At 40.1% G+C, this 26,071-nt stretch overlaps 1 protein-coding gene across 1 annotated transcript; it reads left to right on the top strand.

Moving 5' to 3' along the window:
• On the top strand, positions 1-25,342 carry LOC128737977 (barH-like 2 homeobox protein). Its single transcript, XM_053832770.1, has 4 exons — positions 1-70; positions 18,851-19,169; positions 24,966-25,061; positions 25,120-25,342. The coding sequence occupies exons 1-4, from the start codon at positions 1-3 to the stop codon at positions 25,340-25,342; spliced, it is 708 nt and encodes a 235-aa protein (XP_053688745.1).
• Positions 25,343-26,071: the final 729 nt, after the last annotated feature.

Below are 26,071 nucleotides of genomic sequence, written 5' to 3'. Positions count from 1 at the left end.
ATGGAATCTAATAAATCATTTTTCATACGAGATTTACTAGGGGATTTAATATCTAATCAACAGCCGAATGGTAAATATTTCTGTTTAGTGACGGTGTTTTTTAAATGAATTCACAATTAGTCGTAGTGATTAGTAAAATCTGAGGAATCACAAAAATTAAGACAAACATAAACCTCTCCTCCAACATTCTCTCTAAAATATGGATAGAAAACATCTTCCGAACCAGTATTAACATTGCGTGCGTTTTTGTCTAAAAATTAATCCTTACGATGTAACGCTGTTACGATAACGATATTGTTGCAGATCAATTTTAAAATGCTATTTTAAAGTTAGATTGAAACCCCACAAGACCGTTAGTCACCCTCAGTTGAAAATGAAACTTCAATAACACTGCTTAAATAAATTTGCGGACAAAATTTCATCGGATTTCAAAAAAGTAAATCTGATAAAAATCAGTCATCGTCAAACAAGCTTGTAATAAGTCTGCAATTATCAGGAAATTAACAGCAACAACAGTCCAATAAAAGCGATCTCACAAAAAAAACTTATAAAGTTGAAACACCCCTAAGTACATATAAATGCGTCTCTTTGATCTACACACCACAAAAAACTAATAAAGGGTGTCCACGGTAAGATTGCAACACACTTAGTGATTCCGAAATTTTCAATTATTCGATTACCGATCGGTGAGCGTTGTCTGCACTAATCGATTAATTCAACTATTCGTGTTAGTGGTGTTCGATTAAAAATATTCGAATATTTCTTTGATTAATTCGCTTAATCGAACGATTATGAACGATTAACGAGTATTATTCGGGCATTATTCGTACTCATTGAACTATTCGATTAATTCAACTACTCGTGCTGACAGAACTCGATTAAAAATTATTCGCATATTCCATGTGTTATTCGAACGATTAACGGACATCACTAAACACACTCAAATTGCTCTAACTTTTGACTAACTAACCGTTGGGTAAAATCAATTGAAAATTTGCATGGAGAAAGTTCAAAGTGCATTGTTTATACTGTGTGAGACTTTTTATCAGGTGTGCAGAGATACGAATAATGCCGTTGAAAGAACAGCTCGTTTACGATAAAGTTCCGCACAAGTACATCGAAAATCAGAATCTGTCACATCGCGCCATCCGTAAAAAGTTGGGAATCCCAAGTTCAACCTACTGCAAACGATAAATTTGATGTTCTCGAGAACCTCCAAAAACAGAAAATGTCGAACTTTGCTAAGAAATGCTAAGAACTTCTTGATTTGGCAAGCAATTTGTTCATGTGGAAAGCGGAGTACACCGGTCGCGATCTCAGGTACCATAAACATAGACAGGTGTGTTTGAAAGAGTGTCTCCAAAAGCGATTTGTTCCTCTTCTGAAATCTCACAACTGTCCTATGATGATCTTCTGGTAGGGATTGACTTCATGCCATTGTGCAAAAGCCGTGCTGGAGTGGCATAAGGCAAATAATGTCGATTTCACGCCGAAAGATCATAACCCCTCAAATACACCGGTGCTGCGGCCAATCGAGAAATACTAGGCTATAATGAAGCAGAATCTTCTGAAACATCCTAAAGTAGTCAAAACGTCGTCGATTTTGTGGTTGTGCAAAATTTTATTGGAGGAGTTAAGGCCAAAGTACGGGCATTCGGATACGGAGGTGAAATTTAATAAAATAAAAACGCTAAAACTAAGTTTAGTTGTTTACTTTGATGCCCTGAAAGTTTGATCACAATCGGATAAAAACTCGAATTTTGCGAATTAAGTTTGTGTGTTGCAATTTTACCGTGGACACCATTTATTATAAACGTTGCAATCACAAAAAAGTACTGTTCTGAAAATCCCATTACAATAGCTTTCATTGGGCGCCAAAATAATTAAAACCGGTTCAGTGGTTTTTTAAAAAAAGAAAGGTCCACAAAAATAATAAAAAAGGGCGCAAAATAAAAAAAGTATGAATCTAAAATTTCTCGAAAGGAAAAATATACAACAATTGAATAGCATCGGAATACTTTCAAATTTTATCGTAAAATTGCTGTATAAAAGAAAAACATGAGATTTTCAAACATAACCATCAAATCGTTCGGTGCAGATAATAGGTTGTAGCCACTGGGAAATGCTTACAATCAAGTTTTCCAGGTGGTCAAATTGAGCCTCTGTTTTAATAAGTTTCTCAAAAAAGAGAGTCACGATACTGTTGCTCAGTTTTTAGACAAAAGCTAGCCGCAGATTTTACATAGGATGCAGATTGACGAAATACGGACAGTGTTTTGCGTGCCGTATGTTTTGTAGCATTAATATTTTTTAAAACGATGATTCTACAATTGATGAAAGGAAGGGGGGGGTAATAGGTAGGTACGCTTAACGCTTGTTAAGCCTAGCTACCTATTAGCCCCCCTTCCTTTCCACTCTTTCCGCTCCATTCTCAAAAAATCCTTCTTCATTACTTTCCCTTAGCGTCCCTTCATCAATTGTAGAATCATCGTTTAAAAAAACTACAAGGTATACAACCCTAAGGGTTGTACGAACGGGTGACGTAGGACGAAATCAGATTATTAGATCAAGACTAATGTAAACTGAATTTCTGGCATGTATATGTTTAGAAGAATCTGTGAGTACCATTGTTTAAGTTAATGTTAAAAAAGCGACATATTCTGATCCAATTCTTCATTGAATGCAATGGTGGCTTTGAAAATACGTGGACAGGGCTTCATAAGTACGCCTGCAACCATTGAGACATAGAAGATTTCCTTTAAAAATCACTTGTGTGCATCATAAAGGTTGAAATAGTAATGAATGACCTGCTCATAGATTATTGTATTAAATATGATTATGCGTAGCTTGACATGTTTCAATAATCTTACTTTTACTTGCTTGTGACCTTTAAAAGGGCCATTGGTTACAAAGTAACATTAAAGCCAAAGCATGTTCATCGCAATTATGACGTGCCATTCGAATGTCCTTCTCTTTTTACATGAACGGCAACAGGCACGTAAGTCAACAGCGTCGATTCACTGTCTTTTGCTCCGAGAAGGTTTTACTTTCACAGCTTACCGCTTGTTACATAGCAGAAAATATGGCACATACGCAAATTTCTGTTTTATTTGTATGAGAGTCCCTATCCTCGTACCACAGGGGTGAAGGGTCTAAAACCATCATAAAATAAATTCATACCTCCAAAAACCCCCACATGCCAAATTTGGTTCCTTTTGAGTGATTAGTTCTCGAGTTATGAGGAAATTTGTATATTATTTGCATGGGAGCCCCCCTCCCCCTCCTAAAGAGGGCAAAGGGGGGCAAGGGGGGAGCCCCCCTCTTTAAGATAGCAGGGGTCTCAATTCACTATAGAAAAAAATCTTGCTTTCTAAAACCCCCATATGCCAAATTTGGTTTCATTTGCTTGATTAGTTCTAGATTTATGAACAAATTAGTATTTCATTTGTATGGGAGCCCCCCCTTTTAGAAGCGGAAGGGGTCTCAGTACACCTTCGAAAAAAATCCTACGTTCTAAAACCCCCAAATGCCACATTTGGTTCCATTTGCGTGTTTAGTTCTCCAGTTTTGAGAAAATTTATGATTCATTTGTATAGGAGCCCCCCCCCCTCTTACGCCGTCCATAAAATTGCTCTCTCGCCCTCCCAATAAAATTGCTGATCATTTTATCTTTCCAACGACATATAAATTGTTCAGTTTCGTTCAGTAGTTTTGTAGTTATTAGCATTTGAAATCTTTCATTCCAACGTTACACTTCTATTTTCGTTTTCTCAAAGTGCTACCCAGTCCCAGATAGTAAACAAAGACGTAGTCCTACGTCAAAAATATTAATATATGCCTGACCGCATTTCAATGTCATGACTAAAATCACGAGTTTGGTCAATTTGTAGCATTGTCATATTGGAAGATCCATTTCCCTATAAAAAAATTTGAAGGTGTGTGCCTAGGTGCACGATCCAGACAAAGCTTGACCTTTTGCAATTGTTTATCCCACAAATTTTTAATTTACTGTATTGTAATAAATGCTCATAATCATTTATATACTTTTACACAAAAATACAAGAAGACAAGTTTGAATTTCCTGAATGCCCGTGCTCTATACAGGGTAAATAAACCATTAGTGAACCCTTCAGTGCTTGAGTTGTTTTCTTCTATGAATTATTTTGAACTGGTAACGCTAAACACCCAACCGATGACACTTACAGCATTAGTAACTTTCGATTAAACCTCAAACAATATCAAATTATGTTTCAAATGTCCATATTTTACATATTTTTCAAAACAAATTGGAATGTTCGTTTTCCTTTTATGGACCCTTGTGGTTTACAATAGGATAACGTCCGGGTCCACTATGAGAATTCTAGTGCATTTTGCATAGAGAGGGTCCACTAATGGCAATATTTTTTGCATTGATAATCGTATAATCGTACTTGCTGAAAATGTCGATTTTAAGGCATTAATAATAAATTGCAGGTAATATTTTATAAACTAAAATGTGCGTTATGTATAGTACTTTATGTTTCATGGCATCTATCCTCAGAAATAAGAAGTACAAGATAATAAACGCCGAACTTGTACTCGTGGTCCATTATAGGTAAAGGGTCCACTACAGGTTAATTTACGCTATTAGTTTTATCCGTTCCACCACTCTTTCAGAGACTTTTATTTTCTTTCACAGACTTTCATCAGGAAACAACCATACTGCTTTGATGATTGGCGATGATACCGCATTTTAAAAATTTTTGTGCGAAGTAGCATTAGTTAACTCTAAGTAACTGGCTTGAAACTGGTATGACTGAGCTATTAGCATTCAAAATTTTTCATATTTTCGTGACGCTTGCATTTTTTGATTTTTCGGAATGACACTCTATCCCAAACCTTGCCGTAAGACGTAGTTCTACGTCAAAAACTGTACAATGATGCAATAGAAAACACTGTGGACCAGCAATCGAGTTTAGGTCTCAAGTCTCACCTGCCCCCCCAATATTTTTAACAATCTGTGTCTCTGTGTTTTTTAGTTCATTCAATTTTTCATTCTTAACGCCAACACTAAGAAACTAGCTTCAAGTAGAATTCACTCAAAGAAAAACTTAAGGAGAGTTTTCCTAGGCTTGGCATGCTTATTTCGCTTCGATTTTGCTCTTTTGATTACTGCATCTCAGCCAAACAGAACAGAATTTGAAAAGGTAGTGTATGGGGCATTTGTAGAACTAGTAGGGGAACTGTGGGTAAAATGAACAGGGGGGGTAAAATGAACAGGTAGCCAAATTCCCAGTAAACCGATTAAAAACTGTTCCAAATCAATAGGTATCTTCTCCACGAAGTATTTCAAGCTGTTTGAGACAATACGTGGTGATCATAAACTTTCTAATAGGAAAAAAATTGAAAAAGTAAAAAATATTTGTTGAAATCTGACGCCGATGGTAATTTCCACGATTAGTATATAAGCTTTTTTGGCGAGACAAATTAAGTTTCGACTATTGGTATCATTTAATGGTGTTTGCTTATCACTGTCCTGCGGATTTGTCGAAAATTCTAGATATTTTTATCAACTGTTTGTTTATAATAAACACTAGAAAACAATTGGTGTTTTGGGGGCAAAATGAACACTTCACTATGGGGGCAAAATGAACAGTGTGTATAATAATGTTTTATTTTCCATTTATCAGCAGACAGGACCTAATTACAATTCAATCAATAAAAATGATCGAGTCTCCCGAAAAATGACGAAAAATGACCGATGAAGCGAGTTGCAAGTCAAGCATTGTATGAATGTGGCGAAGATACATTATGTTAACTTTGTGGAGTCCTATTTTAATTCCAGCAGCCTTGTTGAATATCTACAGCTTATGTAGAACAATGATAAGGTAAAATAATGTTTAATTTATCCAAGCTGCATGTTAACTTTAGTTTTCCATGACATGTTCATTTTGCCCTCACTACATGTTCATTTTACCCACAGGAAAAAAATCAGGCTCGAATGTGACGCTTTCGAAAATAAGGAATTTTTCATGACAAATCGTCCTTTTTTAAACATATTCATATTTTGCTACATATAATATGAATCCAGCTTTCAATTCATGTAGTGCGTTCAGCATTTGGTTGGTTCCTGGGGAAGCAAATGGCGAAATTGCTAAGGGTGTTCATTTTCCCCCCAGTTCCCCTAGGGTAATTGATCTTGAGTGGACCTATTTAATGAGTTTGAAGACCACCACTCACACTCCTGCTTAATTTACTCGCAATTTATAAATAATATGTGGTGATGTTACTATTTGTTGGAAAGTACCAATGTATAATTGATGAAACTTTTATTAAATATATCGTTTTTTGCCAAAGCCTTTTTTTGATCTTGAGTGGACCCAACATGATCTTGAGTGACCCTATTTCTGATTTTTTAATGGACCTAAATTAGGTTTGCCATAGTTTCTTCCATGTAAATGAACAAAATAATAACTATTGGTGAACAAAATGTGTATGCGAATTTGTAAATGAACAAAATAATAACTATCTGTATCTGTGTGTTTCATTTGTATATTGGAAATTATTATTACCTGTTGTTCAGATACGGTTCAAACCAGTGTTGCCACATGTACAGATTTATCTGGAAAAGTACAGATTTTTTCGAGTTTTGTGGTACAGATTCTGTACGGTACAGATTACAGATTTTTGCCAAAAAGTACAGATAGGTACAGATTTTTCTGAGTGTCAAAAACTCATACTTTTTTCTCAGTGCTGTTTCTTGAAATCAATAGAGAAACAATTCTTAGTATGAATGAAATTAATACAAAACGTATTTATGTCTAAGTTTAGCAGAGATATATGCAAACATCATCAAACAAATAAATGATTTGAGACTCGTGCATTTTTTTAATGCTAACAAACCAAATTTTTTTATGCAATAATTATTTTTAATGGTACAGATTTTTGGAAGAAAAGGTACAGATGAAAAAGATTTTTGCCCCTTCCAGTACAGATGATTATGTGGCAACACTGGTTCAAACGATTTCCAGGTCATAAAAAAATTTATCTGGCCTATTAGTTTCAAAAATTTAAACCATTCATTAAAAAATACGTAATATAACTTGTATTAAACCAAAAACATTCTATCAAGAAGACTGGCATCTCTTCCTCGCGCCCATACAAATGACGAGCAACAGAAGGAACAGCGAACACCTCCCGACAAAAGTTGAAACTGCGTGTACATGTATTGGTGGGAAAAGATGTGTGCGAGCATGGCAATGCATTGCATACGTGTTTGTGTACATCCATATTCTAACATACACACACTAGTCTGTGAAAGTTCAACTTTAACTCGGCAGATAGCATTGCTGTTACTGTCGCTCGACTTTTGGCGGAGTTGCCAGTCTTCTTGATGGGATGTTTTTGATTAAACATTGATCAAGTACAGCGTGATTTTGAGTTTTTGTTTATTGAATACTAGCTGACCCGACAAACTTCGTATTGCCACAAATTAAACTGTGTTGTACATAAATCGTGAATCTCGGATGACCTTTGTCACAATCTCGAGTTTTGCAAGTTTCTGAGGAGTTCATGGGTGTTTCAATATACAAATTTTCCTCACAGTAAAGTAGAAAACAACTCCCCCCATCGCTCAGCCTGATAAAATAAAGCGGATAGCATTTAAATATTCGCCATCATTACGAATATACGCGGAATCTAGAGTTTCGCAGAATGCCATTTCGCGAAAAACCTTACGCGGGATGTACCATTTCACGGAAAATCTTTTCGTAGGAAGTACCATTTCGCAGGGGTGACCCAACTGAAGGAGGTTAGTAGATCTATGAAAATAAATAAACCTAGATAGAGGTGATCTCTACGTGGGGCTGTCCCCTGCAGTGGCCGGCGCTTCCCTGCAGTGGCCGGCAACACTCGCGGCCTATGGCCGTCTCGCGCTGAATTATATAATGTTACTATTGATAGTTTTTGGTGGTCTTGTTATTGATTAATGTTTTATGAGTCTAAAATTTCTCGAGTTTGATTAGTTTTTGAGTTACGCAAAAATTTCAGTTTTATTTGTATGAGAGTCCTTATCCCCCTACCACAGGGGTGAGGGGTCTCAAACCATCATTAAAAAAATTCCTGCCTCCAAAACCCCCCATATACCAAATTTGGTTCCATTTGTTTAATTACTTCTAGAGTTATGAGTAAATTTGTATTTCATTTGTATAGGAGCCCCCCCTCCCCTCCAAAAGCAGGAAGAGGTTTCTATTCACCATAGAAAACATTCTTGTCTCCAAAAACACCCACATGTCGAATTGTGTTCCATTTGCTTGATTAGTTCTCGAGTTATGAGCAAATTTGTATTTCATTTGTATGGGAGCCCCCCTCCTAAAATGAGGAGGGGTCTTAATTCACCATAGAAAAAATTCTTGTCTCCAAAAACACCCACATGTAGAATTTTGTTCCATTTGATTGATTAGTTCTAGCGTTATGCAGAAATTTGTTTTTCATTTGTATGGGAGCCCCCCTCTTAGTGAGGGAGGGGTCTCTAACAATCATAAGAACCTTCCCTGGCCCCAAAAACCTTTTCATGCAAATTTTCACGCCGATTGGTTCAGTAGTTTTCGATTCTATAAGGAACATCCCGACAGACAGATAGAAATCCATTTTATAGGTATAGATTTGTATGGGAGCCCCCCCTCTTAGTGGGGGGAGAGATCTCTAACCATCATAAGAACCTTCCCTGGCACCAAAAACCCCTGCATGCAAATTTTCACTCCTATCGGTTCAGTAATTTTCGATTCTATAAGGAACATAGAGCAGACAGAAATCCATTTTTATAGGCATAGATTTGTATGGGAGCCCCCCCCCCCCTGTTAGTGGGAGGAGGGGTCTTTTGCCATCGAGAGAACCTTCCCTAGCCTCAAAAACCTCTACATGCAAATTTTCGCGCCGATCGGTTCAGTAGTTTTCGATTCTATAAGGAACATAGGGACAGACAGACAGACAGAAATCCTTTTTTATAGGTATAGATTTCGAAACCCAGTAAACCATTTGGTTTGTATATCTCGATTGCAACTGAGGTATACGAAATCATATCTGAACGAAAAAGTTATATTTCACGCCATATAAGAACATATATGTACCAAAGTGGAGGCGATATACGTGCGAAAATTTTGACAACTATTTGTAATTCTATTTTGCGCAGTTTTTATAACACGCAACTAAATACTCCTGAATATATGATACTAGCTGACCCGACAAACTTCGTATTGCCACAAATTAACCTGTGTTGTACATAAATCATGAATCTCGGATGATCTTTGTCACTATCTCGAGTTTTGCAAGCCCCCCAGTGGGCGGCGCTTCCGACGGCGGGTCACCGGCAACACTCGTGACCGGCTCGTCCTGAATGATCTAGTGTTACTATAGATAGTTTTTGTGGTCTTGTTATTGATTAATGTTTTATGGAAGAGTCTCGAATTTCTCGAGTTGGATTAGTTTTTGAGTTTCGCAAAAATTTCTGTTTTATTTGTATGAGAGTCCATATCCCCCTACCACAGGGGTGAGAGGTCTCTAACTATCATAAAATAAATTCAAGACTCAAAAATCTCCTACATGCTAAATTTGGTTCCATTTGCTTGATTAGTACTCAAATTATAAGGAAATTTGTATTTCATTTGTATGGGAGCCCACCCTCTTAAAAGGGAAAGGGGTCGTAATACACCACAGAAAAAAAATTCTGCCATCTAAAACTCTCACATGCCAAATTTGGTTCCATTTGCTTGATTAGTTCTAAAGTTATGAGCAAATTTGTATTTCGTTTGAATGGGAGCCCCCCCCCCCCTCCTAAAAAGGTAAGAAGTCCTAATTCATAATGGGAAAAATGGTTGCCTCCAAAAACACCCACATGCCAAATATGGTTCCATTTGCTTGATTAGTTCTCGAATTATGAGGAAATTTGTATTTCATTTGTGTAGAAGCCCCCCCTCTTGAAGTGTGGAAGGATCCTAATTCACCGTAGAAAATATTTTTGCCTCCAAAAACCTCCACATGCCGAATTTGGTTCTATTTGCTTGATTAGTTCTCGAGTTATGAGGAAATTTGTATTTCATTTATACAGGAGCCCCTCCTCTTAAAGTGGGGAGGGGTCCTAATTCACCATAGAAAATTTTCTTGCTCTCGAAAACCTTCACATGCCAAATTTGGTTCCATTTGCTTGATTAGTTCTCGAGTTATGAGGAAATTTGTATTTCATTTGTATTGGAGCCCCCCCTCCTAATGTGGGAAGAGGTCCTAATTCATCACAGAAAAAATTCTTGCCTCCAAAAACACCTACACGCCAAATTTGGTTCCATTTGCTGGATTAGTTCTCGAGTTATGAGGAAATTTGTATTTCGTTTGTATAGGACCCCCCCTCCTAAAGTGGGGAGGGGTCCCAATTCATCATTGAAAAAAAAAATTGTCTCCAAAAACACATACATGCCAAATTTGGTTCAATTCGCTTGATTAGTTCTCGAGTTATGAGGAAATTTGTATTTCATTTATACAGGAGCCCCTCCTCTTAAAGTGGGGAGGGGTCCTAATTCACCATAGAAAATTTTCTTGCTCTCGAAAACCTTCACATGCCAAATTTGGTTCCATTTGCTTGATTAGTTCTCGAGTTATGAGGAAATTTGTATGGAAGCCCCCCCTCTTAAAGGGGAGAGGAGTTATAATTCCTCTTATAAAGAGGGGAGGGGTCTCAATTCACCATAGAATAAATTCTTGTCACCAAAAAAAACACCCACATGCCAAATGTTGTTCTATTTGCTTGATTAGTTCTCGAGTTAGGAGGAAATTTGTATTTCATTTGTACAGGAGCCCCCCCTCTTAGAGTGGGGAGGGGTCCTAATTCACCGTAGAAAATTTTCTTGCCCTCGAAAACCTTCACATGCCAAATTTGGTTCCATTTGCTTGATTAGTTCTCGAGTTATGAGGAAATTTTTATGGAAGCCCCCCCTCTTAAAGGGGAGAGGAGTTACAATTCCCCTTATAAAGAGGGAGGGGTCTCAATTTACCATAGAATAAATTCTTGTCACCGAAAACACCCACATGCCAAATTTGGTTCTATTTGCTTGATTATTTCTCGAGTTATGAGGAAATATGTATTTCATTTGTATAGGAGCCCCCCCTCCTAAAGTGGGGAGAGGTTCTTATTCATCGTAGAAAAAATTCTCTCCTCCAAAAACACCTACATGCCAAATTTGGTTCCATTTGCTGGATTAGCTCTCGAGTTATAAGGAAATTTGTATTTCGTTTGTATAGGAGCCCCCCCCCTTTTAAAGTGGGGAGGGGTCCCAATTCATCATAGAAAAAAATTTTGTCTCTAAAAACACACACATGCCAAATTTGGTTCCATTTGCTTGATTAGTTCTCGAGTTATGAGGAAATTGGTATTTCATTTGTACAGGAGCCCCCCCTCTTAAAGTGAGGAGGGGTCCTAATTCAACATAGAAAATTTTCTTGCCCTCGAAAACCTTCACATGCCAAATTTGGTTCCATTTGCTTGATTAGTTCTCGAGTTATGAGGAAATTTGTATGGAAACCCCCCTCTTAAAGGGGAGAGGAGTTATAATTCCCCTTATAAAGAGGGGAGGGGTCTCAAATTACCCTAGAATAAATTCTTGTCACCGAAAACACCCACATGCCAAATTTGGTTCTATTTGCTTGATTAGTTCTCGAGTTATGCAGAAATTTGTGTTTCATTTGTATGGGAGCCCCCCCTCTTAGTGGGGGGAGGGGTCTCTAACCATCACTAAAACCTTTCCTGACCCCAAAAACCTCTACATGCAAATTTTCACGTCGATTGGTTCAGTAGTTTTTGATTCTATAAGGAACACAGGACAGACAGACAGAAATCCTTTTTTATAGGTATAGATAGATATAATCAAATATTGCAATTGTCTATCCTGCTTTATAATTCACAGTCATAAATTGTATATGAAGACACGCACGACTGCAAAACAACTTATTGTTCACTTCGATTTGACATACTCTAATCATTATACAATTCCAATGTGAAATTGACATGAAAACGATTTAATGTGAACTTTCAATTACGATTTTGTGTTATCTGGGAAGGTAAGATTTTTACTGACGTAGGACTACACCTTACTGAAAAGTTTCAAAAGGTTTGCGCCAACTCCTATCGAAATTTTTGAACATAAAACCGTTGCAATTTAATATATCTATACCTATAAACAAGGATTTCTGTCTGTCTGTCCGTATGTTTCTTATCGAATCGAAACCTACTGAACCGATCGGCGTGAAAATTTGTACGTAGAGGTTTTTGAGGAAGGTTCGGTCGAGGGCAAAAGACCCCTCCCCCACTAAGAGGGGGGCTCCCATACAAATCTATGCCTATAAAAATGGATTTCTGACTGTCTGCCCAAATGTTCCTTATAGAATCGAAAACTACTGAACCGATCGGCGTGAAAATTTGCATATAGGGGTTTTTGGGGCCAGGGAAGGTTCTTATGATGGTTAGAGACGCCTCCCCCTACTATGAGGGGGGGGGGGGCTCCCATACAAATGAAACACAAATTTCTACATAACGCGAAAACTAATCAAGCAAATGGAACAAAATTTTACATGTGGGTGTTTTTGGAGACAAGAATTTTTTCTATGGTGATTGGTGAATTAAAACCGCTCCCCACTTTAGGAGGGGGGGGGGCTTCCATACAAATGAAATACAAATTTCCTCATAACTCCAGAACTAATCAAGCAAATGGAACCAAATTTAGCATGTGGGTGTTTTTGTAGGCAATTTTTTTTCTATGGTGAATTGAGATCCCTCCCCTCTTTAGGAGGAGAATAATGACCTCTCTCCCTTTTAAGAGTGGGGGCTTCCATACAAATGAATTACAAATTTCTTCATAACTCGAAAACTAATCAAGCAAATGGAACCAAATTTGACACGTGGGTGTTTTTGGAGACAAGAATTTTTTCTATGGTGAATTGAAACCACTCCCCACTTTAGGAGGGGGGGGGGCTCCTATACAAATGAAATACAAATTTCCTCATAACTCGAGAACTAATTAATCAAATGGAACCATATTTGGCATGTGGGTGTTTTTAGAGGCATGAATTTTTTCTACGGTGAATTGAGACCCGTCCCCTCTTTAGGAGGAGAATTATAACCCCTCTCCCTTTTAATAGGAGGGAGGCTTCCATACACATGAAATACAAATTTCCTCATAACTCGAGAACCAATCAAGCAAATGGAACTAAATTTGACATGTGGGTGTTTTTGGAAACAAGAATTTTTTCTATGTTAAATTGAAACCTCTCCCCACTTTAGGAGGGGGGCTCCTATACAAATGAAATACAAATTTCCTCACAACGCGAGAACTAATTAATTAAATGGAACCATATTTGGCATGTGGGTGTTTTTGTAGGCAAGTTTTTTTCTATGGTGAATTGAGATCCCTCCCCTCTATAGGAGAGGAATAATGACCCCTCCCTTTTAAGGGAGGGGATCTAATCACAAACGAGCGCGAGGTGGTCGACAGATGGAAGCAGTTCTTCGATGAACACCTCAACGGCGATATAGCAGCAGGAGACGCAATGGAAGTTGACCCTGGAGTACCTACAAACGACAACAGCGTACCGGCTCCCGATCTCGAAGAGATCCGACGAGAAATCGGTCTACTGATGAATAATAGAGCCTCCGGAAAGGACTGACTCCCGGCAGAACTCTTCAAAAATGGCCAATAACCGCTAGTAACGGCACTTTACTGGCTGCTTTCAAGGATTTGGGAAGAAGAGAAACTACCGGAGGGGTGGATGGAAAACGTAGTCTGTCCCATCTACAAAAAGGGCGACCGGCTAGACTGCTGTAACTACCGCGACATTACGCTGGTCAACGTCGCCTACAAGGTGCTCTCCCAGATATTGTTGCGTCGTCTATCCCCAATAGCAAGAGAATTCGTAGGGCAGTATCAGGCGGGCTTTATCAGGCGGGTCCCGTGCTACTACGGATCAAATTTTTACTCTCCGACAAATCCTTCAGAAGTGTCGAGAGTACAACGTGCCCACGCATAATATTTTCGTAGATTTCAGAGCAGCATACAATACCGTTGAACGCGAACAGCTATGGCAGATAATGCACGAGTACGGTTTTCCGGACAAACTGACGCGGCTGATCAAAGCTACTCTGGAACGAGTGATGTGCTACGTGCGCGTTTCGGGGACACTCTCAAACCCTTTCGAATCGCGCAGAGGGTTACGGCAAGGGGATGAACTGTCCTGTATATTATTCAATATCGCTATTGAAGGTGTGATCCGGCGAGCGGGCATCGAAACGAGGGGAACAATCTTCAATAAGAGTAGCGGACTCCTACCCTTTGCAACGACCTCGACATCATTACTAGAAACCGTGGGACGGCGGAGGTAATCTACGCCAGACTAAAAACGGAGACTAGGAGGATAGGGTTACAAATTAATGCGTTGAAAGCCAAATATATGGTAGGAAGAGGCTCCCGAGAAAGTAACGTTTGCCTTCCACGGACAGTGACTATTGACGGCGATGAACTGGAAGTGGTTGATGAGTTCGTATATTTGGGACCTCTGGTCACCGCCTACAATAATACGAGTAAGGAAATCCAACGACGCATTCAAGCTGAAAATCGAGCCTACTTTTCCCTTCGCAAGACGTTTCCATCAAGGAGCATACAAAGCTGACAATGTACAAAACGCTAATCAGACCGGTAGTCCTCTACGGACTTGAGACAGTAACTTTACTTACGGAAGACATACGTGCACTTGGCGTTTTTGAACGAAAGGTGTTGCGGACTATTTTTGGCGAAGTACAGACGGAAGCGGAGAGTGGCGGAAACGTATGAATCACGAGCTACAGGCACTGCTTGGAGAGATTTCCATCGTACACCTGGCGAAAGTTGGGAGACTACGGTGGGCCGGCCACGTCGCAAGGATGCCGGACGACTGTGTAGTGAAATCCGTTCTCTTCAAGAACCCCACCGGCACCAGGAATAGAAGGGCTCAACGTGCTAGATGGCTCGATCAGGTTAAAGCCGACTTGCGTGTGTCAAGACGCGCAACGAATTGGCGACGAGTATCCCAGGACCGAGTACAACGGAGAGGAATTCTTGGCTCTCGGCTGAATAATGTATGAATGAACGTAACAAATCATATGAAATAATAATACTACCTACATAATGCAATTCTAATAGTGTTGAAAAGTCACCACTTGTGATTGAACACACAATATGATATAGGATAGTTACTCTTAAGTATTTTATGTAATCGAATATTTACCCTAATAAAAAAACGAGAAAATAGTCATACAGGGTGCTTCGCCTTTTATGTCGGTATGTAAACGCTGTATAACTTTCACATTTACCAACGGATTTCTTTCATTAGATATGTTTTGGAAACGCCATTTCAGTACAATTTTCGCCATGTATCGCATCACACCGAAAGAACGCGCTGAAATAGTGACACTTTACATCGAAAATAGTCGTTCCATTGTGTTAACTCAACGTGCATATCGGAAAAAATATCGCGGCAGAAAGGTACCATCTGACAATTCTATTCGACGTTTCATGTCGAATTTTTTTGAGCACGGGACAGTAGGAGATCGTCATCACGCCATTCATCAAAGATCAAGACGTTCCAATGAACTGGTTGAAGCTGTGAGGGAGAGTGTTGCTCAGGACCCAACAGTTTCGTATCGTCACCGCGCTCAGCATTTATGTCTTCCCACGAATGCGCGAAAAAAGTCTAGAAGGTTACTGGTTTCAACAGGACGGTGCACCATGCCACACTGCGAATTCAACAATTCAATTTCTGCAACGAAAATTTCCGGGACGTCTGGTGTCAAAAAGAGGCGATATTGACTGGCCACCCAGATCATTCAGTTATCTGAAAAGCAAGGTTTACGCCAACCAGCCACAAACTATTGATGAGCTCAAGGCAAATATTCGTACGGAAATCGACGATATAACACCCGCGATGCTCAAAAAGGTAATAGAAAACGCGGAAAAAGGAGCCAATTTGTAATTTCTAATAAAGGTGGTCACTTAATCGATATTGTTTTCAAAAACTAAACCAAGAAAATTTTAAGGAACCAAACTTAATAACAATGCATTACTAATAGAAATCGGTTGTTTTCTTTTAAAGTTATTCAATGTTTTCATACCGACATAAAAGGTGGAGCACCCTGTATGCATCTTTATAATAAAAGAAGTTTACAGATATTAAAATTCAATCTAAAGCTGTTTGCAGTAGCTTTTCACTAATCATTTTAAACTAACAATTCTAAAACATGCAAATACCTCCCTACGATAAAACTGAACCTTGTCGTGGTGTAGGGCTTTTTAACTAATCAGTAAATGAACAGCGGTCACGTTTACGTCTGAATGTGCGTATATATCAAAATACTTTTGTGATTTCAAGTGGGACTCGGGGTAAAAATTTACCAAACGTGATTGTTGCGTTGTTCAGAAAGTGCTTTTATTCCGTTCAAGAATAAGGCCAGTATGGGGATCTCTGACAATAGATGAAGTTTTCTGGGATTCATCCCTATTTATCACAACTGTCACAAATATCTCCGAAAAATGTCGGATTGATTGAGTTGGTCGGGGGCTTCGGGTTAGTAAGGGGATGTAAGCGGGATACCAGATCCGATTGGATGCCGAAGGACCACTCTGTAATGATTACGGGTAATAGCACTTCTTAGGTAGCAGATGGCAAAATTAGGTCAATTCGTGTCGCGTGTTCGAGTTTCGGCTAGGCGGTGCTGCTAGATAGAGTAGGATTTTTGCACTGGCCCCGTGGCTGTCCTGAGCTCTGATGGCCGCCCGCGGGCTCTGTCGATGGGAAGGGGTCGAGTCTTAAAGAGAAAACGGTCTTTGGTCTCGAGGGTTGGAAGGCGGGCGGTCTGTATATTTTGAAGCTTCTGTCGACTACCGCGAACGTCCAGCTTGTGCTGCGCTCAATTTACTTTGTATCGTGGGAATGCACTGTGAATGCTAAGGGGATGAAAGGTTAAATTTGCCCTGATAAGTTAATACCCACTACTGCTCCGAAATTTGTCTTACCTATTGGTTCATTTGTGGTTGTTTGTGTTGGAAAACTGAAAGCGGGCGCGCGGTTGAAGGCCGGTGTCAGGCGGGGCTGACGAATCCTGCACTTCTTCACTATACCACATATTGCAACTCGAGTGGTACAAAAAGTCCAAAGCACATTTACAAATTCGATCTATTATTTTTCTTCTCAACATCATCATTATCGCCGTCATCGTCATCATCATCATTATATTTAAAATATGACATTCCGGCCTTTGGCAGAGAGATCTTAGAGTCAGTTCGTGGAGTCCGCGCAGGGCCGAAACGCCTCCGCCTGCGGGTATAGGCGTGACGGCTATGCTTGGGGCTCTACCTGTGTTTTAGTGGGCGACAGTGCCTGTCTCGTCAGGTAGAATTGATGTTTGAGGTCTCCCTGACACTTTGTTGACATCACAAAAGGGCCCAGCGCAGAGTTTTATACGCTATTAAGCGACCAGTTGGATAACCCGAAAAAAAGGAAACAATTCTAAAACATGCAAATAACTTTTTTTCTAGAAAAATATGCTCTTTTACATGTGTTCGGAAAAAAATCGCAACGAGAAAAAACGCTTTGCATAACTTTTGTCTGAACGTGACTACAGAAAAATTTCCCAATCAACATAATCCTGCACTGGATGCCTCCAAATAACGCCAATTCACAATTCGATTGTCTATACAAGCACTTCCTTGCCATTGCATCCAACAAGCGGTTCGACTTATCTCTTTAACCATAATGTCGATGCTTACACGCTGTGCCAAACATAGGAAGCCACGTGCCCCTATTCAATTTTCATGTCCTCCTCCGGATCGGTGCTGGAACGGGTGAGAATCCGGCATTGAACAAATTGTATAGGAAATTAGGGGAAATTGCTCTGATCGTATGTGAGAATGTTATAGGGTAAGAGAATGTGCGAACGAAAATCAATTCCAAAGTTGCGCTCAAGTGGCTACTTGTGAAAGTCAATGAATGCTTCTGTCGAGATCCGATTGTTACCCGATTGATGAGCTCCTTATGTTTTTCACGTAACTGCTTGGGTCAATTGTTAGACGAAGATAGTGATTTTGTATAACGATGTACTTTTGATTTCGGGTGAGATCCACTTTGAGATATGCCAGCTTGTTGACATGGCAACACGCCATAAAAATAATTAAACCGCAAACAAAAAGAATTGGTTCAAGTACTTATGGCTAAAGGTAATACTAAAATATTTTTCCGCAAAATAAATTGCAGCTCAGAAAAGTCGCAGAACTTAAAATAGAAATAAAACTAATTTCGTTTTTAAATGTGTGAAAAACCTCACTAAAATACTGCTTGCAAGCCAGCATATAAAGTCTAGCTATTCAATTGACTCAAGTGGAAAAACGTGCTAAATTGTATGTATTTTATGTCAAAGCAAATACCGTAAAACGAGGTGCCTTCAATCAGTTTATAAACATGTCTATTGATGTTATGACGTAAAGCATTGATGTAATTCATCTAGCAATGAGTTCACAGTAATTTGTTTTTCTGTAGATCAAAAACACCTCTTTCTACACCAGTCGTTTAAACCATCTAAAGAACGAATACACTCTTCATTAACAGTACAAAACTGATGCAAGCCTTTTATACAATAGAACTTTAGATAAATGTAGGAACACGTACCGTCTGGTATTTAAAAGAGTACACCATTCACACGACTAATTATCGCTTTAGGCAATCCCTGTCACATCATTGCAAAGCAGCGGGACAAGTGTTTTCTAACGTGCAATCCTTTTTTATAAAACCCACCCTTTTATGATAGAATCTCAGCATGGTGGCCTCGCTTCGGAAACTGATGAGGATGACAACAGCGATATTGACATCGAGGATCGTTCATCGCCAGAATCGACACTGCTATCCGGTTATAGTCATCATAACCATCACCACCACCAGCAGGATTTGACTTCTTGTGGTAGCACCGGAGCATTGCTATCTGGCAATCATCAGAGGATTGTCCCGGGCGGTGGAACAATTGGAAGTGAATCATCCAATGGATTAATTTTGAAGGCAGGTCGCAAACCGAGGCGACGGAGGACCGCTTTTACACATGCTCAACTGGCATATTTGGAACGAAAATTTAGGTAAATCAGATTTATTGAATTAAAACTAATATAAAATAACTATATTGTATATGCCAAACTATTAGTTTGGTAACTGCAAACAAGAGTTAAGCACACTAGCCTTGGCAGGAATTTTCAAGCATATGAAACTGTCAAAATGCACTAATAAACATCTGGTTTGCCAAGCTGTCTGATACGGTGCATAGTGGCGATTTTTTTGCAAAAAAGTCTTTTATCTCAATATCGCCAAATGCCGCTGAACTACATTCAATATTTTGATATAAAAAAAAGATATTTTTATGGGATTTCTAATCAATGATGTGGTCCATGTTTACAGCACACATCTGTTCCTAAAAGTTTTGACCATATGAAGAGGATTTTATTCTAGTTTTCCAGGAGTACAAAGATATATTGATCAATAACTCTGGAACCCAGAGAGATTTTTTCGACACAGGAAAGCTAACTTTGTGTAGATCCCGATGGCAGGATATTCGATGGCAGAATCGCCGCAAAGTTAGTCATGTTATCCTAGAAATTTCTCAGTTAATGTTGCCAAATTAAGGTAGCATGATTTTTATTCGATCAAAACTACAAGAAACAATCCGGTGCTATAAACAAAAAACAAACTGTTCGAACACATATAAAACTAACTTTCTTTTTGTGCAAAAAGATTTGATTTATCCCAGCGTAATCTAAAAATATTAATTCTTATCACACTGATAAAACTGGTGTAAAATGTCATTTATTTGACCAAACCATCAAGAAACAACCATGTTTTGTAAACTAATACCACTCGGATTCGTCTTGAAGATTGCTTACTTATAGCGAAAAAGGATCAGTTTTTTCCCGGCAGAATCCGGAGATATGGACTTTTACATCTCTTTACGTCGAAAAAACTAAGATAAAAGGTTCCTCTTTTCGCAAAAATTGCTAGAAACAGATGCATACCGTAAACAATTATCACGCCATTGGGATCCTTATAAAATAATCTTTTTTTCGACATCAACAAATTGATCTTAGCTCAGCGGTATTTCGAGATACAGAGATAAAGGACTTTTTTTCGACAAAATTTCCGCTGCGCTAGAAAATTTACCGAAATGAGTGTATGAAAAAATGTCTGCTGCCTTGCTGTAGTAACACGATTATTTCGTGCTATTTTGGCCTCGATACGCCAGAACTCGCCCAATCGAAAAAAAATTGTACCATCGTCAAGCGAAACCTGAAGTAACACAAAAACTTGGAAGTGAGAAGCAGTTTAAAGAAAACTGGTAGGGGTATTAGGGGCCCCTAACCTAACTTGTTGGCTGATTTAAGCACCCAAAATGACTGAATTTTTAAAGTGTCGTCATTGCGAAACATACTTTCACTATCGATAATTAAAGGCATACTGTTAACAAATTGAAAAATAATTGATATGATGACGAAAATTGCAATTTAAACTTATGCTTCAAAAACTAAAAATCGGTTAGTGTGTGGGGCACAATGAGCACCCCCTGGGGCATAATGAGCACCCTTGTAAACACATGCTTGAAGGGTGTATATAAGTACAACAACCACACACACACACCTACACACACACATACGCTCACATTGAAACACATGCATATACACATACATACACACATACACATACACATACACAAAATTATTTCCAGAATCGTGTGCTATGCTACAACACGGAGGAGGGTCAGAAATGCGTTCCAATCACCTCAGGGGTTCCGCAAGGTTCCATACTGGGCCCGGTGTTGTGGAACGTCATGTATGACGAGGTGTTGAGGCTAAAGCTCCCGGTAGGGGTGGTGATTGTCGGCTTTGCGGACGATATCACCTTGGAAGTCTACGGCGAATCTATCAGAGAGGTTGAGTTGACGGCTGCCCACTCTATAAGCATTGTTGAAAATTGGATGCGATCCAGGAAACTGGACCTAGCGCATCATAAAACGGAGGTTATTGTGGTGAACAACCGCAAGTCGGTGCAGCAAGCAAATATCAGCGTCGGGGACTGCACTATTTCGTCAACGCGGTCCTTAAAACTCCTTGGAGTCATGGTCGACGACAAGCTCAAGTTCGGGAGCCACGTCGACTATGCCTGCAAGAAGGCTTCCACAGCTATTTCGGCATTGTCTCGTATGATGTCTAATAGCTCTGCGGTATATGGCAGCAAGCGAAGGCTTTTAGCCAACGTGGTCCAGTCCATACTCAGGTATGGCGGGCCGGTGTGGTCATCGGCGTTAGGTACCAAAAGCTATCTAGCCAAGCTGGAAAGCACCTATCGTCTCATGTGCTTAAGAGTGGCGAGTGCGTATCGCACAGTTTCACATGACGCAATCTGCGTCTTAGCGGGTATGATGCCTATTGGTATCATCATCAGCGAGGACGTAGAGTGCTTCAACCAACGTGGAACTAGAGGCATACGGAGTACCACAAGATCGGCCTCGATGATCACATGGCAGCGGGCATGGTCTGATTCCACAAAAGGCCGGTGGACACATCGACTTATCCCGGAACTATCCGGATGGGTCAACAGGCGCCATGGCGAAGTCAACTTCCACCTGACACAGATTCTGTCAGGGCATGGTTGTTTTAGACAGTATCTGCACAAGTTTGGGCATGCGGAGTCCCCCGAGTGTCCGGAATGCGCGGACGTCGAGGAAACTGCAGAACATGCTTTCTTCATGTGCCCTCGTTTCGCGGGCGTGAGAAGCAACATGATGGCAGTGAGCGGACAGGACACTACTCCGGATAACTTAGTCCAAAGGATGTGTTCTAGCTCGGACGTCTGGGGTGCGGTCAATGCGGCTGCTACTCAGATCGTACTTGAGCTACAAAACCGCTGGAAAGCCGATCAACGGCGAATAAACAGCCTAACTACCATAGTCCAGTAGTTATCTAAGAGTGTGCGTTAAGCACAATAGCCCCTCCCTGAAGTAATACCGATAAGGTGGTTCCAGGGGGGATTGAGGCTGGAGACTCGAGTAGGGTTTTAGTGGGTCAGGATCTTCACGATCTTCACGGGATACCAAACCCCACTCCCTGAGCTGTCTTCGCAGGTGTCTGATAGCAGATTTCCCTACTCGTTAAAAAAAAAAAAAAAATACACATACACAAACATAAAACGTGTCAAAACATCGAAAAAACTACTGACCGCAAGCCGCTTAAAGCCAATTGAACCGCGGAGGTTACCTCTGGAGCACACAAGGAAAGTTTCGGATGACGCTTAAGCTGTGTTTTAGTGTTGAAGACATATGCTTTTCCGTTTCCCTCTGCCAACTGGTATACGAGGGTTCTGATTTCACGGGTAGTAATACCGTAGCATCGAACCTCCATATACAAAGTATGGACCACCAGCTCTTGTTCTGCAGCGGGAGCGAAAACAATTTTTAAGGAACCAATTTGGTCCACCTCCTGCCCCGAGATTGCCCTTTCGTATGGCCTCACATACCGAGTTAACGTGTGTCGCAGAATGCTGTGGTTATTTGGCGACTTGTTTTATAGATATTCCGTCTTGCCTTATAATGGTCAAGGCCGCTTGCAAGGTCTTTTTTGACCAATTATGTCTTCCGGATTCTCTTGGCATGTTCATACCATCACTGTAAACAAGCCATGACGCGATAGACAAAGAAACTGACAGGTTAGTTAATGCGACATAGTGCTCGTTTCACCCCACCTTACTTACTTACTTACTTAGGTGGCTTGCCGTCCTAAGACAAAGCCTGTTGAACAAAATTTCTCCATGTAACTCGGTTGAGGGCTACCGCTCTCCAATTCCTCGGACACCGAGTACTCTCCGCCAGATCTCGCTCCACCTGGTCTAACCATCTTGCTCGCTGCGCTCCTGGTCGTCTTGTTCCTACCGGATTTGAGGCGAACACCATCTTTGCAGGGCAGTTGTCCGGCATTCTTGCAACATGCCCTGCCCATCGCATCCGTCCAGCTTTAGCCACCTTCTGGATACTGGGTTCGCCATAGAGCTGTGCGAGTTCATGGTTCATCCTCCGCCTCCATACTCCGTTCTCCTGTACGCCGCCGAAGATCGTTCTTAGCACTCGTCGCTCGAAAACTCCGAGCACTCGCAGGTCCTCCTCGAGCATTGTCCATGTTTCATGCCCGTAGAGAACAACCGGTCTAATAAGCGTCTTGTACAGGGTGCACTTTGTACGGGGACTTAGTCTGCTCGACCGCAATTGCTTGTGGAGCCCATAGTAAGCACGACTTCCGCTGATAATACGCCTCCGAATCTCATGGCTGGTATCATTGTCCGCCGTTACCAGTGAGCCAAGGTAGACAAATTCATCGACTACCTCAAACTCATCGCTGTCGATCAATATACTACTGCCCAAGTGGTGTCGTTCGGCCTCGGTTCCGCTGGCCAGCATGTACTTTGTTTAAGACGTATTTACCTTTAACCCAATCTTTTCTGCTTCGCGCTTTAGTCTGGTGTACTGTTCAGCCACCGCCACAGATGTTCTGCCGATAATATCCATGTCATCAGCAAAGCAGACGAATTGACTAGATTTGTTGAATATCGTGCCCCGCGTGTTGATATCCGCTCGGTTCATAACACCTTGTAGCGCTATGTTGAACAGCAGGCATGAAAGACCATCAACTTGACGAAGCCCTCTGTGTGATTCGAATGAACTTGACAATCCACCCGAAATCCGAACACAGCACTGCGTACCATCCATCGTAGATTTAATCAGTTTGATGAGCTTCCTGGGGAAGCTGTTCTCGTCCATGATTTTCCATAGCTCTTTTCCACCCCACCTAAGGGTGCCCATTTCGCCCCCAGTCAAGTAGTTGAAGTAAAAATGGGTTTTTACACTAGTTATAGTATAAAATCAAACTTCAATGAAAGTGAAATTTGAGATACAATGTATACAACATGTTGCAGTGTGCACTTGATAGTTTAAGATATTTAAATGATCGTAAAAGCTTATTTGGCAGTGTACCAAAATTATAATTTTTTCAGCGTCTGAGAACCGAGTTGACTTTTTTAATATAACTCCGTGTTTTAAAAGTAGAGATCTCTCATTTGTTGATAAATAGATACTGTAGTACCTACAGCAATGTTTCGCATGCCATTTAATGTTACAAAATGCGTACTTTCGTAGAAAAGTAGGGTGCCCATTTCGCCCCGTGTGCTCATTATGCCCCTAATCCCCCTATTCTGCGGCGGACAGAGCCAACGGGTTGGCTGTACTGTATCTGATGGTAGGAGTTAAATGAAAGGTTCGACAATTCGGATTCGATCAACTACAAGCTTGACTTAATACCTATATGTATTTTGTACTAATGGAACGTTAAAAAGAAACCTAGTTTGTGTTTTTAATAGAAAATTCAATCAATTTAAAGATTTACAGGCATTCTTGTTTGTTCAAATTTTGATCATCACACCCTTTGTTTAAAATCTATTTTAAATTGCTACTTAGCACATCAAAACTAAGTAGGGCACGGGAGGGTATTTTCAGCCCATTAAGCGATGGCATCTATTTTTTCGGCCTATGGCCCAGTTCTAATGGAAGAACATGTGGTTTTGACGTTCTTTGAATAAAAAATAGTAGATTACTTACAGTCTTGAGAAAATCGTTATAAGATATTAAAAATGTATGTCGGCAAAGTATTTTTATTGGCAAAAGAAAAGGCAAATAGGCTGAATTTAGAAACCTGCTGAAAATACCCTCCAGTACCCTATTTTAAAAATAGTTGTAATGCACGTTGTGTTTAATTTGAGCTAATGTTTAGTTTTACTATTCTAAAACACAGAGCGTGATTTTTGTTTGCAGAGGGATTAAAGAGTTACTCAATATTTCATTCCAGGTGTCAAAAATACTTATCCGTAGCGGATAGAAGCGATGTCGCAGATGCACTCAACCTGTCCGAGACACAAGTTAAAACGTGGTACCAAAATCGAAGGTAAGAACAGCTCGCTTCTATTACCTTTAAAAAAAACAAACACATCCTACTTCAACAGGACAAAGTGGAAAAGGCAAAATCAGCTTCGATTAGAGCAACTGCGACACCAGGCCTCTCTGGAAAAGGAGTTGATCAGCAGCCAGGAAGCGCCGACAAACCCTATTCAGTGCTGCCCTACCTCGCTCTCGTCGTTCACTCAAAATCCGTGTAATTTTCTTACTTCTGCTGCAGCAGCGGCAATTTTCCGTAACGTCTCCTACGCACATGGTTGTCCTCTTTAATTCAAGCACCCTCATTAGCACGCTTGCTATTATTCAAGAAAAACCAAATGTAAATAACCGACTGATTTTCGACACCGCAGATTAGAGGGCACGTTGTGTTTGATATAATGTTATGTGTATAGATGATAAATTGTAAATAGCTCGGTGTTTGTTATTATGTCAATAATAAATCTCTGATGATTATGATACAACAGTTTCTCAAACAAACATCCTCCTACCGATGTTTTAGTAATCACAAATCCCCGAGGGTTGAATAGCTCAATTACACTCCCACTGTGCCTAGCCAGATTCCTGGGTCGAGCAGTCATTCCCGGGATAATAATGAACATTAGCCATAAACTCACCCACAAGACACCCTCCACTTTGAAGCACATAATTGATATTATGTTGACATCCGTTCGCTCTTTTGTGATTTAAATTTGAACACAATTTACCATCAATTGTCGTTTGCAGATTGGCGGACCCACTCGCAGTGTTATAAAAATATCAATCTCGGCAGGTTTTTCAGCCAACAAAACAAATCAAGGCTATGAATAAATTCTCGTAATGTAGAGCATTTCAGTGGTGGAAGCATAATTTGTCATCATCCCCTATAGGCAACGTTTCACAGCAAATCGGGGCAACCGTCATATTCCCATTACAGATCTGGTGGTGAGTTTTTGTATTGCTGATTGCAAGGAAAATTGTGCCATCCAAAGTGCGAAATCGCTCATAAAACTGCGGTCCAGC

The sequence above is a fragment of the Sabethes cyaneus genome, chromosome 2 (assembly GCF_943734655.1).
Source record: "Sabethes cyaneus chromosome 2, idSabCyanKW18_F2, whole genome shotgun sequence".
Classification (NCBI taxonomy): Eukaryota; Metazoa; Arthropoda; class Insecta; order Diptera; family Culicidae; genus Sabethes; species Sabethes cyaneus.
Note: the sequence above shows the minus strand (reverse complement) of the source record. Positions and strands in the feature narration are given on the sequence as shown.